At 45.1% G+C, this 16,878-nt stretch overlaps 3 protein-coding genes across 5 annotated transcripts; all 3 read right to left on the bottom strand.

Annotated features, from left to right (window-relative positions):
* Positions 1-1,355: 1,355 nt before the first annotated feature.
* On the bottom strand, positions 1,356-4,160 carry LOC125520647 (protein RDM1). 2 transcript variants are annotated; one of them, XM_048685609.1, is made up of 3 exons: positions 3,967-4,160; positions 3,739-3,888; positions 1,356-1,929 (listed from the first exon to the last, which is right to left on the bottom strand). In XM_048685609.1, the coding sequence occupies exons 1-3, from the start codon at positions 4,136-4,138 to the stop codon at positions 1,532-1,534; spliced, it is 720 nt and encodes a 239-aa protein (XP_048541566.1). In that variant the 5' UTR covers positions 4,139-4,160; the 3' UTR covers positions 1,356-1,531. The 2 variants fall into 2 exon arrangements, with proteins under 2 accessions (XP_048541566.1, XP_048541567.1); XM_048685610.1 differs by lacking the exon at positions 1,356-1,929 and adding an exon at positions 1,954-2,476.
* A 2,484-nt stretch (positions 4,161-6,644) lies between these two features.
* LOC125525703 (tryptophan synthase beta chain 2) lies at positions 6,645-9,574 on the bottom strand. 2 transcript variants are annotated; one of them, XM_048690706.1, is made up of 5 exons: positions 9,228-9,574; positions 8,126-8,450; positions 7,303-8,057; positions 7,124-7,222; positions 6,645-7,025 (listed from the first exon to the last, which is right to left on the bottom strand). In XM_048690706.1, exons 1-5 carry the CDS (start codon positions 9,259-9,261, stop codon positions 6,775-6,777), a joined length of 1,464 nt encoding a protein of 487 aa, XP_048546663.1. In that variant the 5' UTR covers positions 9,262-9,574; the 3' UTR covers positions 6,645-6,774. The 2 variants fall into 2 exon arrangements, with proteins under 2 accessions (XP_048546663.1, XP_048546664.1); XM_048690707.1 differs by having other exon boundaries at positions 8,126-8,447.
* Positions 9,575-10,522: 948 nt separating this feature from the next.
* On the bottom strand, positions 10,523-15,808 carry LOC125525704 (transmembrane protein 230-like). Its single transcript, XM_048690708.1, has 3 exons — positions 15,410-15,808; positions 11,678-11,937; positions 10,523-10,950 (listed from the first exon to the last, which is right to left on the bottom strand). Exons 2-3 carry the CDS (start codon positions 11,934-11,936, stop codon positions 10,871-10,873), a joined length of 339 nt encoding a protein of 112 aa, XP_048546665.1. The 5' UTR covers position 11,937; positions 15,410-15,808; the 3' UTR covers positions 10,523-10,870.
* Positions 15,809-16,878: the final 1,070 nt, after the last annotated feature.

The following is a 16,878-nucleotide window of genomic DNA, read 5'->3' as shown; positions in this document are numbered from 1 at the left end:
TGCATCTTACGTGTAGATGGTAAAGTTATTCTACATTCATGACGGAAATCCTGCTCGGTAGCTGGAGAATTACAGCTTGTGTTTTTACCTTGAAGTTTTTAGTTGATGATATCGATACACGAGCCTTTGCCACCATCCCTCACAGATTATCCGTGATCAGCCCATAAATCCGCCTGAAATTGCCATAGCAAAGGGAGGCTGAGACGAACCGAATGATGTGGTCCGTAAGCAGAAGCACGGTCCACTTCTCTTATGCTGAGATTTTTTTTTCCCAGGAAAGGCAATCTACGCATGATAACTGGGCAAAAAGTGTATAAGACTGACTTGTGTTGGGATGCACCCTCCACTTATATATGCCCGCAAATAGCGTGTGGCTAGGAGCCACAAGAGCATTTTTTTTCTCTTCTCAAGTGAGAGCTCAGGATGACACTTATATATCCCTGCAAAAAATATTTCTTTATCTTTTGCTGTCGTAGTGAAACGTTTCTTGAGATATTCGAGCAAACCAAGCAAATAGAATTGAGTCCTAGAAAATAGCAGCAGGAGATTAGAATAGATCTTGCGAAGGTAGAAGAGATTGATCGACCAAAGCTCCATATAGATCCGCAGATTGTTCCCATGTGAGGCACAACGACACCTCATTCTGATAAGAAATTCCCAAGGGCTTACAGGTGCGGGGGCACGCACCTGCTCGGCACCGCCCGCCGGGAGCATTGCCCCACAATCCGCAAACTCATTTGATTCCATTTGATTCCTTGCAATTCCCTGTACAGTTTTAAGTTTTAGTTTCTGAAAGTTATTGAATTAATTAGTTCATTCCTACCAAGTTTTAACGGGTCAAACTTTGTGAAGTTTTAAAAGCTTGTTATAACGTATTTGGAAGTGATCTTATTTCAAAGACCTTGTCACAAGGAACCCGAATATGCAAACTAAACATAAATTACACTTTTGGTTCAAGAGATATAATAGATTTAAATTTGAAAGTCCAAAGAAAAAGCATGAGAGATGGGGTCACAAATCGCCTCCCTTATTCTGATCCAAATACCATTTGATGCATGTCTCTGCGAAAATCAAGAACGCATGATTCTGATCCAATACCATTTGATATCTCTCCCTGTAATTTCATTAGCAAGAACATAAGAATGCTGTGCCTTTTGTGGACGAGTTCATTGAGTTGACCAGTTTAGTCGGTAAACCCATTTAGTCAGCCTTCCGAGACAGAAAAGAGAAAGAGAAAAAACACTTCACCGTAACACACAGATTCTCACCAGTAAGAATGGCTATGATACATTGCCGCAAAGCTGGTTCGCAGGATCTATCATAGCCGAAGATGGATACGGGAGCACACAGAAAAGGGAGCACTGCTCTGGCAAAATAGCAGGCGTGTCAAAGTTTAAACCAGCCCAAAGACAGATAGGTGATACAGAATAAGCATAGCCCGGAGTGAACTTCGCGACAAAACTAAACAGCAGACACACCAACAGTGACGACCGAAGCTAACACGGACAAATAACATATGTTCTGGACACTGTCAAGTATCGAAGCCAGAGTAGACACCACTCCCCCTCAGGAGCCGCTTCTCCTCCTCAACGTAGTTCTTCCCCCTGCTGGCCTGCCCGCGGTCTCTCTTCCGCTTCTCCTTCTGTGAGAATGAAGCAGCATCCTTCTCTTTCTCGGTCTGCCTTGGTTGGGGGTTCATCACACCGATAAGCTTCTCTCCTTCAGTTACTGCAGCCCTTGTGCGTTCCCGCTCTTCAAAAGACTCGGTTAGAACTTCCTTCTCGTTGCGATCTTTCCCAGTGGACCAAGTCCAGTTACGTTCAACCTTTGGAGGAGCAACTGTCAGTATAGATGGTCCGCCACGATACCCGTGCCGGCTCAAAGCACTGAAATCCACACCACCAGGTTTCTTCTTCTTCAACATAGATGCTGTTCAGAGAGCTAAAAGCAGCGTTAAAAGAGACCCTGACCATCACATATCATACTTTTAACATCAGTGACATATGGTTCATATTACTTCGCTAACAACCAAAATGTGCCAGATTACAGCAGGCAGAAACAAAATAGACAGGATAAGACGGTCCAACTTGCGATGTTTGCTAATGCAACTTTAGGGAAGGGAACACTGGATCTATGTTAGCATGATACATGGGGTCTTTGGCCCAGAGCTTCTCTAAGTGGTCACTAGAGGTGGTCAGCCTATGGACTTCTTCAGTGGCCCAAATGAGGGCCTGAGCTTTCATAGGGTGAATGATAGCATCCAGAGGCTGGTGCTCATTATCGCTCCCAACCCTCTGTTGATCCCACTGTCTCAAGAGGATGTTGGTGAGGTAATGCAAGGGCTGCTCGTACAACTGCTTCACCGATCTTCCAAGTCCCAGCCATGATGTGGATGGGATCAAGGAGCTGCAGTGATCAGGAATTGGGATGTGCTTCATGTACTCTTGATACATTTCAGCCCTCCTGATCAATGCACCTGCAGTATTATCTCATAATAGTAAGAGTACAAATATGCAACTCTAATACTCTATGCAGAAAACATATAATCTTAAAACCACAGGAGCTAATCCAATGCAGATCTCTACTGTCCATGGCTGGTTGAGTGCAAACTCTAGCCCAGGATCTCAAGCAGTGTTTGAGGACAGAAACATGACTTGAAACCTTTTTGCTGACATTAGTTTCTGGTTTACTCCATTGGTATATAGAGAAGGTGCAGCACTGAAGGTCAAGGCTGGGCCCCAACTAAGTATACAACTTGAAGCAAACAGGTTTAAGAAACACTGAGATTTCTTGCCCAGGTGAACATTACGAAATTAAGAATCTTGTATACATAATTATTATAAGCATGTTGCCATTTGCACAAATTTATCGCTGAATGAACCCAAAACACATTGCGAAAATTAGCATGTTAATTAGATATCACTCTCCTCGCATAAGAATAAACAAAAATCAGACATTGGCCTCACCCAGTAAAACATGCTACAGTGGTTACCAGTCCAGGCTGATCAGAATCAGTTAGCGTATGCCCTAGTGTGTAACAAAAACTATTATTTCCGACACAACCTAAGCTATTCCTCTGTTAGTAATGGTAACAAACAAGATAAGCGGTATCTGGATACCAAATCTCAAGTATACAAAATACTAATAAGATAAATATACATGATAAACAGGCAATAACTCCACAACACTTGCGATAGCTCATGATTACATGACAACAAAAAACATTTATATATGGCACAGTATTAAAATTTCACTCAATCACATGAAATAAATATATAACATGTTCAAATATGGACCTATACAATATGTTGCTAAAGTGGGGGTTCAATACACAACTACTTAAGAAAGATAGTCATAACAATTTAACATCTAAGCCAGTTTGTTAGGTGCGTGCAGAATTATTACCCCAATATCTAATCCTAGGCAGGAAATCAATTCTCTTGGACTTTTTGGTGAATTATTAACCCCAACATTGTTGCTTCTCCAAGAAGGCAAAATAGCGAACCCCTAAGAACAAACGCTGTGCATAGACTAAATTGTGCCTTGTGCGCACCAATACAAGCAAATAAAAGCTATAAATTTTAGAGTCGTTTAATTCATCTTAGAGCCATTGGGCAGATACAAGCTAAAATCACACCAAAATTTAGCATAAACAAGGAGTCGGAGACGTTATATCAACTCTAATGAGCGCGCAAATCGATTATTTTTGTAACAAAAAGCGACCGAAATAGCTCTCACCTTTTGCTGGAGCTGTAGATTTGGAGGACATGGGCAGCCGGAAGGAGTTCTCGCCTTTCCCGTTCCCGGCCTCATCGTCGGAATCCGAGCTCAGGTCGTCGCCCGAAGAGAGCTCCACCGGCTCCTCCGACGGCGCGGCCCTCTTCATACCTACTCACCGGCCCACAACGACGTCAGCGTCACTCCGTCCGAACAAGACCGTAGAAGAGCGAAGTTCTGCGCCCTCACCTGGTCTACGGAACGGGGAAATACGCCGCCGGCGAGAGGGCGGGGGTTGGAGGTCTCGCTCCCGGGTCGCCGGCGTCGGAGACGGCGAGATGACAAGGAAGCCGAAACCCTCGATTCTCCGCTTGGCCTGTCCTTTTTTTTTTCTAGAAGAGGCCTGTCCCTTTTTTAACATGTCCCTGGGGTTGTTGGGCTGGGATGAGAGAGTTCTCTTCCTGGGGCGTCCTAGGTAATTGGTTTATTTTTCTCCTTAAAAAACGACATAATTTTCAAAAAGCGCTCAAAATATTAATTTTAAAAAGCGCCGCTTGTATAAATTTAAAATCAGATTCAGAATTTAAAATAAATACCTGAAAAAAGACAAATCACGATGCGAATTATAGATAATACAAATTGGGTCACCGATCTGGTCCATTTTCTTTATCGTAAATGAAATTTGTAATTATTTTTTCTACGAAAATGTTAACGCCCACACGTGTGGGCGTTAGCCAACTCACCCACACGCCTCCATCACCGTCCAATAACTTCTACACGAATCTTGGCACGAATTAACTGATTTTCTATGCTACGTAGGACGACTCGCGTGTGTGGTGTGTAAGAGAGGTCGCCCACACATCCATTTTACCACACGGAGGGGCCGGTGTGTGGGCGTTTAGCAGTTCGCCCACACACCAGTTTTCAGTCACGCACAAGGGCTGGTGTGTGGGCGTTTGCCATCTCGCCTACACGCCTGCCTCCTCTCCCACAACCAAGTTGCCAGTTGCCATGCGTTTTGCAGTGTACATGGCAACTGCCCTAGTGTGATTGCAAGCAGATGGCAACTCTTTTTTTTTATCCAAACATGTCATTGCCATATGTTTGGCATGGTACATGGCAAACTGCCCTAGCGTGCACATAAGCAGATGGCAACTCTTTCTTTTTAAATGGCAACTGCCCTAGCGTGCTTGTGAGCACATGGCAACTCTCTCTTTTACCCAAACATGTTTTTTGCCATGCCTTTTTTTGTAGCGCTACATGGCAACTGCCTAGTGTTAGTAGGTGGCAACTCCTAAAGTTTTGAAATCATGGCAACTGCAGTAGATCAGACCACGCATGGCAACAGCTGTAGTTATCCAAAAAATGGCAATCTGGAACTTTGACCTGAGATGGTAACTGCAGTTGAGCAAACATGGCAACTGTAGTTGTCCGACATGGCAACCGTAGTTCAGCGACATGGCAACTGCACTTAAACGAACATGGACGAGGGTCCGACCAATGGCAACTGCGGGGCGCGCGGTAAAGTGTCACGTGGGGCGTGCGGGACCACGAGGTACGAGGCCTGACGTACCAGGCGTGTGGGCGTTATCTATTTCGCCCACATGCACGCGTGTAAAAGGGACCGGGAGGAGAAAAAAGAGGCGTGTGGGCGCTAGTTGTTTTGCCCACACACAGACGTGTGGGCTGGTCCTCTTAGGCACCACACAGAACGTGTGAGCAGATTTCTTAACGTCCACATGTGTGGCAGTTAGCGGCGTCCTTTTTCTAATACTATGTTCGAATGTGGATTTTAGATGAATTCTTATACTACTACTACTACTACTACTACTACTACTACTACTATTATTATATGATTTTTTTAAAATCAACAACTATAAATATGACAATTTAACTCGGGTGCACTAGTATCACTAGATATTTCCCCATGCCAGCCCAATTGCCCTATTAGGCCTGCCTCCTTGGTTGTAGAAATTTTTGCACCAATTCTATAGGATAGGATTTTTAAAGAAAAATTAAAATTTTCTTTGGATCCTTTGGTTTGTAGGGATGGATTCCTATTCCTATGTAGGATAGGAACCAATCCTTCGCATTTCAAAGGAAAAAAACATTAGCCTAGACTCAACAACAAAATTCTATCATGTGTGTCAAATGACATCTTTTTCTCTATAGAAATTAAGATACATAAAACCTCATTTCTTATGATTTTCCTATTACTACAATATTACCATCCCACGAACAAAGGAATAGAAAGCTAGAGGAAGTGACCAGCTTATTGATAGCTATAGGATGGGTAAGAGGGTAGTGGTACCCAGCACCAGGGACCAATCTCAGGTTAGACGCTATGGTGTCTCCTAAAAGCAAAATATTCTTTTAATGGAGGCAATGTTCCCGTTGGTAGTGAGGCATCTGTGGTGACTTTATCGATATCAAAACCCATCGACTCAGTGCTCACGGGGATACGATGTGTGTGCGTGTGCGTTTATAGGGTGAGTATATGTACTTGTTTGTGAGTGTTTGTATTTGTATTATTTGTATTGTATTTCTAAAGAAACACGGGGATTTTACAAAGTTGTCGTGTAGTTGTTCTAAGAAATTTACATAAATATCTTGCCTCAGACATCTCAAAGTTAATTTAATATGTGGTTTGATCTTAGGTTTCGACTCCTACAAAATTTAGAGGAAATTGATGTTTCCTACAGGAATTTATAGGTTAATTTCTTAAAGAAAAAAATGTTATAGTATTCTCATCCTATGATTTTTTTTAGAAAAAACTGTTGTACCCAATGAGCCCTAAGAAATGACAGTCAGACAATGTAATAGCCAAATGGGGAGTTATATTGTGGGGGCAATGGTGAAAAGTTAGAAAAAAAAATTCAAACAAAATTTTAAAACTAGGATGGAATGTATCAAGAATTGAGGGAGCAGAAGCCAAAAGGTAACATCTGTTATTGATCAAATTTATTTGTGCCATGCACCAAGAAAACGTCACATTGTTCATCTTATTGTATCCCAACTTCCCACACTGTTCTTCTATCAATCTCTGAACCTCTAACATCAAACTTTGGGAATGGCACCCAGAGACTCCTTGAGCTTCTCAGAGGAGTGTGAGAGATCAATCATGTCGCCTCTCAGGTACCGGTCGTAGGCGGCGAGGTCGAAGTGGCCGTGGCCGCACATGGCGATGAGGATGACCTTCTCCTCCCCGGTCCTCTTGCACTCCAGCGCTTCCCTGATCGCCGCCGCGATCGCGTGCGTCGGCTCCGGCGCCGGGATGATGCCCTCCGTCCGTGCAAATTGTAATGCAGCTGCAGATAATTCATCAACGAAGGCAAGGAATGTCTGAGTGAGTTCAAATACACGGTCAAGAGACGAGAAATCGACTGCAAAATGTATGGACATGTACCTTCGAAGCACTCAGTTTGCTGTATGGACATGGCCTCCATGAACCCGAGCTCATACACATGGGAGATAAGAGGCGCCATTCCATGGTAGCGAAGCCCACCTGCACAAATGGCTTTGCGTCAGTAAACAGAGCAGGAAGCCAATTAATGGAGACAGATAAGGAGTTGCAGTGATGAACACCTGCATGGATGGGATCGGGGACGAAGTCGTGGCCGAGGGTGTGCATCTTCATCAGCGGCGTCAGCCCGGCCGTGTCGCCGTAGTCGTAGGCGTAGACGCCCTTGGTGAGCGTGGGGCACGCGGCGGGCTCCACGGCCCTGAACTGCGGGTTCATCCTGCCGGCCAGCTTCTCGCGCATGAAGGGGAAGGCGAGCCCGCCGAAGTTGGAGCCGCCGCCGGTGCAGCCGATGACGACGTCCGGGGTGTCGCCGATGGCCGCCAGCTGCTCCAGGCACTCCTCGCCGATGACGGTCTGGTGCAGCAGGACGTGGTTGAGCACGCTGCCGAGGCAGTACTTGGTGTCGGCGTTGGTGGCCGCGACCTCCACCGCCTCGGAGATGGCCATCCCGAGGCTCCCCGGGCTGCTCGGGTCCGCCGCCAGGAGCCTCCTGCCGGCCTCCGTCACGTCGGACGGCGACGGGTGCACCTTGGCGCCCCACGTCTCCATCATCAGCCTCCGGTACGGCTTCTGGTCGTAGGACGCGCGCACCTGCCACACCTCGCAGTTGAGGCCGAAGAGGGTGCTGGCGAAGGAGAGCGCGCTGCCCCACTGGCCGGCGCCGGTCTCGGTGACCACGTTCTTGACCCCCGCCGCGGCGTTGTACCACGCCTGCGGCACGGCGGTGTTGCCCTTGTGCGACCCCGCCGGGCTAGTGCCTTCGTACTTGTAGTAGATCTTCGCCGGCGTGCCGAGCAGCTTCTCCAGCCTCTTGGCCCTGCCATATCAACACCTTGTTTACTCCACGCTCCCTTGAATCACGACAGCAACAGCATCTTTCTTTACCTGATCAGCGGCGTGGGGCGCCAGAGCTCGTAGACATCCCGGACCTCGTCGGGTATGTCGATGAAGCGCTCCTCCGTGAGCTCCTGCCGGATCAGCTCGTCGGGGAAGAGAGGGGCCAGGTCGCTGGGGTTGAGCGGCTGGTGCGTCCCCGGGTGCAGCATCGGCGGCGGCTTCACCGGCAGGTCGGCGATGAGGTTGTACCATTGCTTCGGGACGCCCACGTTGCCTGGATACGAGCCGGCCCTGGCGGCGAAGCTCCTACGCCCGGTGACAGCGACTCTGTGCTTTGGTAGGCGATGAAGCGAGGAAGCCTGCTCCGGGACTGCTGCAATGCAGGTGGTGTTCGCAACGCCAGAATTCAGAAACCACAACGGTGAAAAATCTAACTGAAACAATTAGATAGTATATAATTACTAATTAACACAGATTAGATGTGCCTAATGATTTCAGGCTGAATAATAAGCATTGAAAATGTTGTTGATCTAGAAACTATTGATAGTCTCATGGAATGAAATGATTATTGGTAGGTGCCAACGACACAAGCGTGCTTCCCCCATCTACACTGTTCTGCTCTGTATTCATCCAACTTGGACCAGCGCGATGCTGACTTGACGCCTAACCAAAATTGATTTTGTGATCTGTATATCCAGCTCCACAGATAGATAGAGATAGCCCTTCTTGATATCGACCCGTGTTGGGAATGGCCTCACGTTCTTTTACTGAACAAAGATCGCCGGCCGGCAATAACCACCTTGCACACATTGCAGAAAATAGATTTTCCTTTTTCTTTTTACTGTCATCACCTATGCTCTCTCTCTCTCAGTTCATCTATTATCTGAAACTGCATGGCTAGACATCTAGTATTATCTGAAACTCCAAAGGGAAAAGGAAAACTTTGAGGATTGAGGAGCTGTTGTATTGGCTGGGGGTTGGGACTGGACAAGAATAATACGTAAGTGAATAACAGCACAACTAGAATCTAATAACATGGTGAGAGAGAAAATCCTTGGAATCCAAGCCCGCATAAACCGAATCAAACCTACGGATCGAAATCGTTTTGACTTTCGGGCGAGATCAGGGGTTCATGCACGGGCGGACGCACCTGGGAGCCGGGGAGGGCGGAGGGCGGTGGCCATTTCTTGTCGTCGCGATCGAGCCGCCGCCGCGGGGGCTGCTTTGCCGTTCCTGGCTTCCTGGATCGCGCCCCGAAGGCTGCTCTGCTCAGTGGGTAGTAGTCAACCGCCCGGGCTGTGATGAGTGAGAGAGTGGCTTGCCTCTGCCTGCCGCCGAGTGGTGTCGGGCGAGTAGTTAACGCTGCAGGGTGGCTTCTCGCGCGCCTGCCTCGTGCAGGCAGCCCTTCTTTTTGTTTGATGGTGGATTGGATTCTGCCTGCGACGACGTGCCACGCACGGTGTCCTTTACTTCTACTTTGGTGGGTGGATGGTGGCGGCTATTCCGCCGGCGTCACCAATTTTAAAAACTGAACCGTGAAGCGATCTGTCGATCAAGGACAGCAGCGCTTGGCGCACTTATTATCGAAGGTCAGGAAGATCAGATCCGGGACCATTCTTTTTGTGTGTGTGTGATTTGATGATAGTGACATTGGACGATCCATGTTGCACAAAATCACCCATGTGGGGATAGAATAGAGCAATAAGGCTAAACATACAATACGTACTCCACGGTGAACACTAGCCCGTGGCTGGAGCTGATTATGCACTTGTCTTCCAGGCATCATTTTCTTTTCTTTTCGGCGAAAGAGGCGTCATTTTTCTTGGATGCTATGGTGTTTTTTCCAAGGGGGTGTTGACACGGTTGCAATTTGCAGATCGTTTTTCCTGGAGAAGTCCATCTTCTCGACCATTCTCGCCATGCTGAGCCATCAGCGACGACCACGGCAGAGAGCGAGCCACATTATCAGCAGATCGTCAATTGCTGGTTTGATTCCCGGTTCACCATGTGGCCAATCGGCAATGCAGCAGCTTGAGAAAGAAACCTTTAGAGTTGATTTTTTGTTGTTTGTTTGTTTCGAGGAATGTAGTAAGTAGGTACTTGAAAGTGATCGCATCAGTACTGATAATTTAGTTTAACCATGTGTGCGTGTCCCTGTCGAAGCTGATGGTCCGGTGGTTAGCAGACGGTGCAACAGTGTACAACTTGACGAGATGGAACGTGCGGCCAGCCAGCTGCTCAAATTCTCATTGCTCTTCCTTGGGGTGTGGCCATATCACTGCATGCACATCCTCTCTCTGCGGGGAATTTTTCCTTGACAAGAGTCGTAGCACTGAAGGAGTAGCTGGGACACGTTAGATTGTCCGAAGATTACATCGTGACGCCGCCAGTTAAACTGAAGCCAACCCACAGCGTCCCTTTGCAATGTCAGCAATTAAAAGAAAGTACAAAAACGATAATGCACTTGACAGAAACCACAGATAAAGTATGGGGTAATATACATACTAGTTATCTTCAGCAAGCAAAACAGAACAAAGCCCTAAGAATATATTTCTAGATTATAACATACTAAAATCATATCTAAGTAACTCCAAAACACCAATCTACGTAGCAATGAACAAGCAAGCAAAGCACAAGAGAGCAATAGTCAACAGAAGGTGGCTTCGCCTACATGTCAACTATTTGTAGTACTAACATAACAACACGTGCTCATTCCATTTGAGACCAAGTTTCATATTTTTGTTCTTGCTGTTCAATATCTTTACTGCCCAGTCGATGAGTTAAAATCAAAGGCTAATAATCTGGAATGGACGCAAAGGTGTACCCTGGTGCTCCTCTCCATGAATAGTATGCAACTCGGGTCTCATAAAATCCTGCATAAGCAATGTAAATATGTACATGTAAGAGTTATATGCTTGTTTGGAAAGTAGAACAGCCCTAAAGAGCGAGATAATTTGTTTCAAGCGTAACAGTAGAGATGCAGAAGAACGGGAAAAGTTCTGTTTTCAGCATAATAATTGAGATGCAAAAACGGGCCTGTTTCGTCTAAAATGGAAGAGCCTATACCAGTTACGGTTATATATCAACAGTAAACATTGCCTTGCATACTCCAGTAATGCAAGTGGACACATTATTTTTATGGTAATGTTACCTGGCGAATGGTTGCCAGGAACACCCCCAACGAACCGCCTCACACGCCACTCGATCAAGATCTGATGGTGGCAGTTTTTGGGTGAAAACTGCACTAAAATTAAACAAATGCCATCCCAAAAAACACTAAAACTGCCACCCCGGCAATTCGCAAATGCCACCCCTAGCTGGCGAACGGTCGCCAGCTAGTGGGGTCCTATTTTTGTAGGAAGTATGTACATATGTAATGAGAAGAGAAAAAAACTGCACCATGCTTAATTACTCCAGTGGTGCAAGTGGCCATTGTTTACGTAGGAAGTTTTTACAGGAAGCATATGAGAGTGGCCATTGTTTTTATAGGAATATTTATCGAATAATTTGAATAAGATAATATTCACTCTGGAAGATGAAACAGTGGCATATCAACCACAATACGGAAATTGAAGTGATATAATTGTATAATTGACATACCAGGAAGAAAGGCAAGGATACCCAGGAACAATAGACCATACACCTGAGTGCTATCACCCTCCATGTGACCTGTGAATATAAAATACGAAAGGAACAGAAGAGAGCTTCCCAGGAAGAGGAGGAATAATGCTAGGGCAATCGACTTCCATGGGATCCTCCTCAAGGATTTTGGGGTGTATGTGAACCGACGGTCAATATTGTCCTCATCCCTGTCCTCCGTAGGAAGAACAGAATAAGGAATGTTGCGTCTGGCCGCCATGCTGCAGTATCAGCATTGGAAACACATACAGTGAGTACAAGTACAAAAAATGACCAAGGTTATACAAGATAAGACAGAACAGCTGAGAAATGACTAATATGAAACCACGATAAGAAATCATCACCAAAGCATGAAAAAAACAGAGAAATGCCATTCAAGGAAAGAAACAGGGTCTGTTTGATTCCTACACTGAGCAACATGCCTGAGAATATTCCCTGCCTGAGAGTAACCTGAGTGTGCTTAACAAATTGCCCAGGCAGGCACACAAAGAATCCTAGGCCGTGTTTGGTGATGTCCTGAAGATATGCCTGTGTGGATAGAAGCTCCACGCAGTGTTTGGTTCATTTTTTCCCTGGGTTACACTCACCACTTGTTGGTCACGTATTACAGGAGTGAATTAATAATCAGAGAAGACCAAACATAACCAGATCCAATTATCATTACATTTCAGGTCTCAGTTTACATCATACCTTGAAGATATTGAACAGATCAGTACTTAGATTGTTAACCACTAACATGTCCAAAAGTCACATTTCCTACCAGATCAGTACTAGATTGTTTGAACACAATAGTGCATCAATCACATAACCAGAAGTCCACCAAAAGGAAACTCGTGTACTTATCTTTTGTAATCAACAATAACTTAAAGATTAGCAGGATCATCAGTACGACCATGAGTAGGATCATCGGTATGGTCATCAATAGGATCATCAGTACGGCCATCAGCAGGATAATCACCGGATAAATGATTCAACACCCAACATGAGATGTAATCCTCACCCATGCTTATAAGGAAGCTACAATGAACTTGAAACTCTGGCTTGCAAAGGTGCATCCCTACTGCCATCCTATCTTCAGGTGTTAATGCAATATTCTCGAGCATGTTCCAAAGAGGAGCATTTGGATCTGGTGGAGCTACAGTTTGTATTGGTTGTGTAAGGCTTTGCAGATACTGACATGGTTCATAAAATTGAAGTCATCCAGATAGGAGACCATCTAAATATGTAGAAGTAGAACAAATAGAAACAATGGCATAATACTTGTATTATAAACCATAAGGGCCTGTTCGGAAGTTCTCCAGCTCCGTGCTCAGCCTACTCGGTGGAGCCCGACCAAATGTTTTCCCGGATCCAGGAACTGTTTCAACAGTGCCACAGTAAAAATGCGGAGCGACATTTTCCTGGATCCAGGGAATCGTTTTCAGTGGAGTTGAAAAGATTACGAAGTGCTGCCACCGCCAAGTAACAGCGTACCGGTTCGGCGCCTGTTCTCTCCCTTCTTTCTCAAAGCGGCACAAAATATGCCCGTACAACTCTTGTCGGTTTCCTTGCCGGTGCCCTTCGTCTTCTGGGAAACGAAGAAGAACAGCTGCCGACGTGAGAGAATGGGCGGATGATCGAACCCGCCGCCTAAGCTCCGAGCTCGCCGCCACGAGCTTCTCTTCCGACCTCCAGCCATCCTGCTCCTGACGTGCCCCGAAGCCAAGTTCTCACCCACGGCTGAACCGCCCCTAGTTCGCCAACGCGTGCAAGGAAGAGCGACACTCACGCCAGAACAGCCCAGCACCACTACCGTCCTCCCGCTCCGGCAGGTGACCCTCGGATCCACCCGTTGTCACCAACCCCCACCTACCACGTGTGCCTTCCTGTAAACCCACAAAATCGATCCAGCGCTTCGCCCTAAACCTCCCGGACACCTCCGTTTCCCCAGCCGAGCATCACAATGACGGGGTGGTCCTCGCCATCGGTGCCGGCCGGCCTCTCCTCTGTTCCCAAGTTCATCCCGAATCGACTACGCTGACCTTGGCCAGCTTCTCCATGCGAACGGGCTGGCATCAGTGCTAAATGGGTTGTCACTTGTCAGCCCAGACTACTGATCGGAGCCAGAGTTTGGCTGCCGAACGTTTTTCACTCGACCTGGAAACCCCAGCAGATCACGGATTTGCAGATTTAGCAGAGTGGAGATTTGGGATTCTCGTAACAACTTTCAACATTCAATTCAGTCCTTTCGCTTATGATTTTAGTCCCAAATCTCTGGTACACAATCGGTAGAAAATAAAATAATAGTGCTTATTACAATTCAAAGTCAAGAATATGCAGCTTCAATCGCTAAATTTTCTGCAATACTTCTACCATAAGTAGTAGGAAAAAAATGAAGGTACGATTTCAAGTATTTATATCTCAAATATACGGATGTCATTTCCTTTTCATACATGTAATCCAGAAACTCGTGATGGTATCTTTGGTCAAAGCTGGATAGAGTTCTTTAACGAGTGGACGAAGTATCATGGTTTCCACTTAAACAATATATTGTTGTATGGAAGCATTAGACATCATATAATGCATCAAGTATATCGATGCGACTGGTAAAAGAACATGATTATAACTTGCATTTATATGTTGAGTTCGACCTCCAGTTCCATAAAACTTTGTGTGGACCTTTTAGATTGGAATACTTTGATAGGCATGGTGTTTAAGAAAGTTCTCATGTTCAGGAAACCGTGGATTTGGTAAAGACAATGCTATATGAACCATTGTCAAGTGCTCTCGGAAGATGAAAGATATAACGGCATGTGTTCTTAGTTAAGTGTATTGGAAAGATGACTGTTTGCTTAGGCGGTGATGTATAAATGTTCAGCAGAGGGATGAAAGGCAAATGACATAAGGGGATGAAAGGAGAGAAATTAACATCATATCTACATGCAAACCTTATATGCTGGAATACAAATAAAAACCTAGCACAACATATTAGATATCATTTCTTCCTACCAAGCGTATAACAGCAATGCACAAATTTAACTCTAGTCAGGAAATAGCAGTATTCTCACAGTAGCTACCACTTGCAATAACCTTAGGCATGCATCTCGGGTTAAAACAAACTGTGTCATCTATCCTACAGCGTATATTGATCTGTGTTCACAAAGACCATTCAACGACTCAAGTCCAAAACATTTCTGCTGTATAAGCCCGACTCTGATTGCAAGACAGAGAAAACAGGAAACTAATATTAAAAAGAACAGTAATAACATCTTATTTCCTTGGATAAACAAGGATGATCCCTCAGCAGTGATTTGTGACTTGTGAGTGAGATCTTGCGGAACCTTTGGTATGGAACTTACTGTGCAAAATGCACACAAGTTCAATCAATGGCAAACAAGTTCAGTATAGACACAGGTTCAATCTATGGGATGGATAATATGGACTCAAGGTATGGATATTTTTTACTTTTTTTTATCATACCTGTTCCTCAAGGTACTCCTGGCAATATGGATCTACTTATGAACTCATTAAATTGTGGTTGATGTGTGCTTCTACATGCGTTGCTGACTTGAATAGGCATTAGTGGTACAAAGAATGAGGCAAAAAAAAACATGGAATTCGAACTCAGTTAACAGAAACGGCATGGCACATCAGAGAACGAAGCATGTAGATAGATTAAATCTAGCAGAAAATGTATAAACAGAGCGCACTAACCGCGGGCCTGTTGTCGATGGTGAAGTGAGATCGGCAGGCAACAGAGACGGCGAGCGACGTCCGCAGAGAAGCGGAGAGGAGGCGGGCGTGCACCGCCGAGCTCGTGCGGGGGACGGTGGCCGGCGAAGTGGGGACTGGCGAGGTTAAGGGTTAGGGGAGGTGGCCGGCATCCGCCGTCGCGCGCGAGCGGCCGCCTCCGCTATGCCCGGCTGGAGGAGCAGTGGATGCGTTGGCTGGGAAAGGGATCGAGCGGGGGTGGTGGCCGGCGAAGTGGGGAGATGACCGGCGATCTCTGGTCGGTGAGTATGGCTCTTTTTTTAGGGCGAGTATATGACTTGAGGTGAGAGCTCCTCGACGCTCACCGCGTCCAATTCGCGGCGAAACGCTCAGGTACGCCTCATGGGCCAGCCCAGTTTGGCGTGCGCTGCCTGCCTCCACCTGTTTTTACGAGACGCGACGGTTTCGTTCAGGGCTGCAGCTCGTACCTTCAAGAGTTCTGCGTTCTAGTGATCATCGTAAATACGAGGATAAATCTACTCTTGTTCTTTGGCGGTTCCATGAGATTAAGAAGTTTTCTGTCCTTCCAAATTCGCTTCAGATCTGATGAGTTTATATTAGTGTGTCAAACTTTTTTTGCTGGTTCGATTCTTTATGAAGTTGAAATCTTTCATCGACAACATGACAAATATATTGTGATTCAACGACCCACACTTCTAGTGGATCATCGCTAGTCCAAGTGTGTTCATCTTCAAGGCTTCCCATCTTTTTGGATGGACGACTCAAGGCGTTTTTAAATATCGTTATTAGTAATGTTCGCGTAAGTGAAAGAGTGACAATATCGTTGCTCCAGTCCATTTACAGGCTCTTTACCAAAGTCTTTGAAATAACTTTTATAGGAGAGATTGATACTACGAAGAAGGTGTTTCCAAGAGATTTCATTGTAATTCTTAGTCATATGAGTTACTATATATTCTCTTAGATTTTAGATCCAAATCAGTGTACCTGTAATTGTTAAATTTTGTCAGTTTTCTTTCATATTTTGTTTAAACACTAAAAAAAGGAAAAAATACATAACTAAAATGAAAATCAGTGTTCTTACATTTAAAAAAACATGTCATTAGATAAAGTGTTCCCCTTTTCTTAAAAATAAATATTTGATAGCTTCGTGTAAATATACTGACACATGTAAAAATAAATATTAAAAAATCTTGTAGTTTTTAAAAATGTTCCTGCAACTTTTAAAAATTGTTATATAGTATAAAAAATGTTCATCTAGTTTTAAAAATTGATCATGCATTTCAAAATTTTCAAGTATTTATTTTTTTCTATGTGTTCGTAAACAATATTAATTTTAGAATAGAAAAAATAGAAAAGGAAGAATGAAAGAAATAAAATTCAGAAGAAAAAGAAAACCGAGAAAAAACCAAAAGGAAAAAAAATGAAAAACTACGAAGAAACCCACCTGAAAC

This window comes from Triticum urartu, chromosome 7, assembly GCF_003073215.2.
Source record: "Triticum urartu cultivar G1812 chromosome 7, Tu2.1, whole genome shotgun sequence".
NCBI classification, from domain to species: Eukaryota; Viridiplantae; Streptophyta; class Magnoliopsida; order Poales; family Poaceae; genus Triticum; species Triticum urartu.
This window is presented reverse-complemented; position numbering and strand designations above follow the sequence as displayed.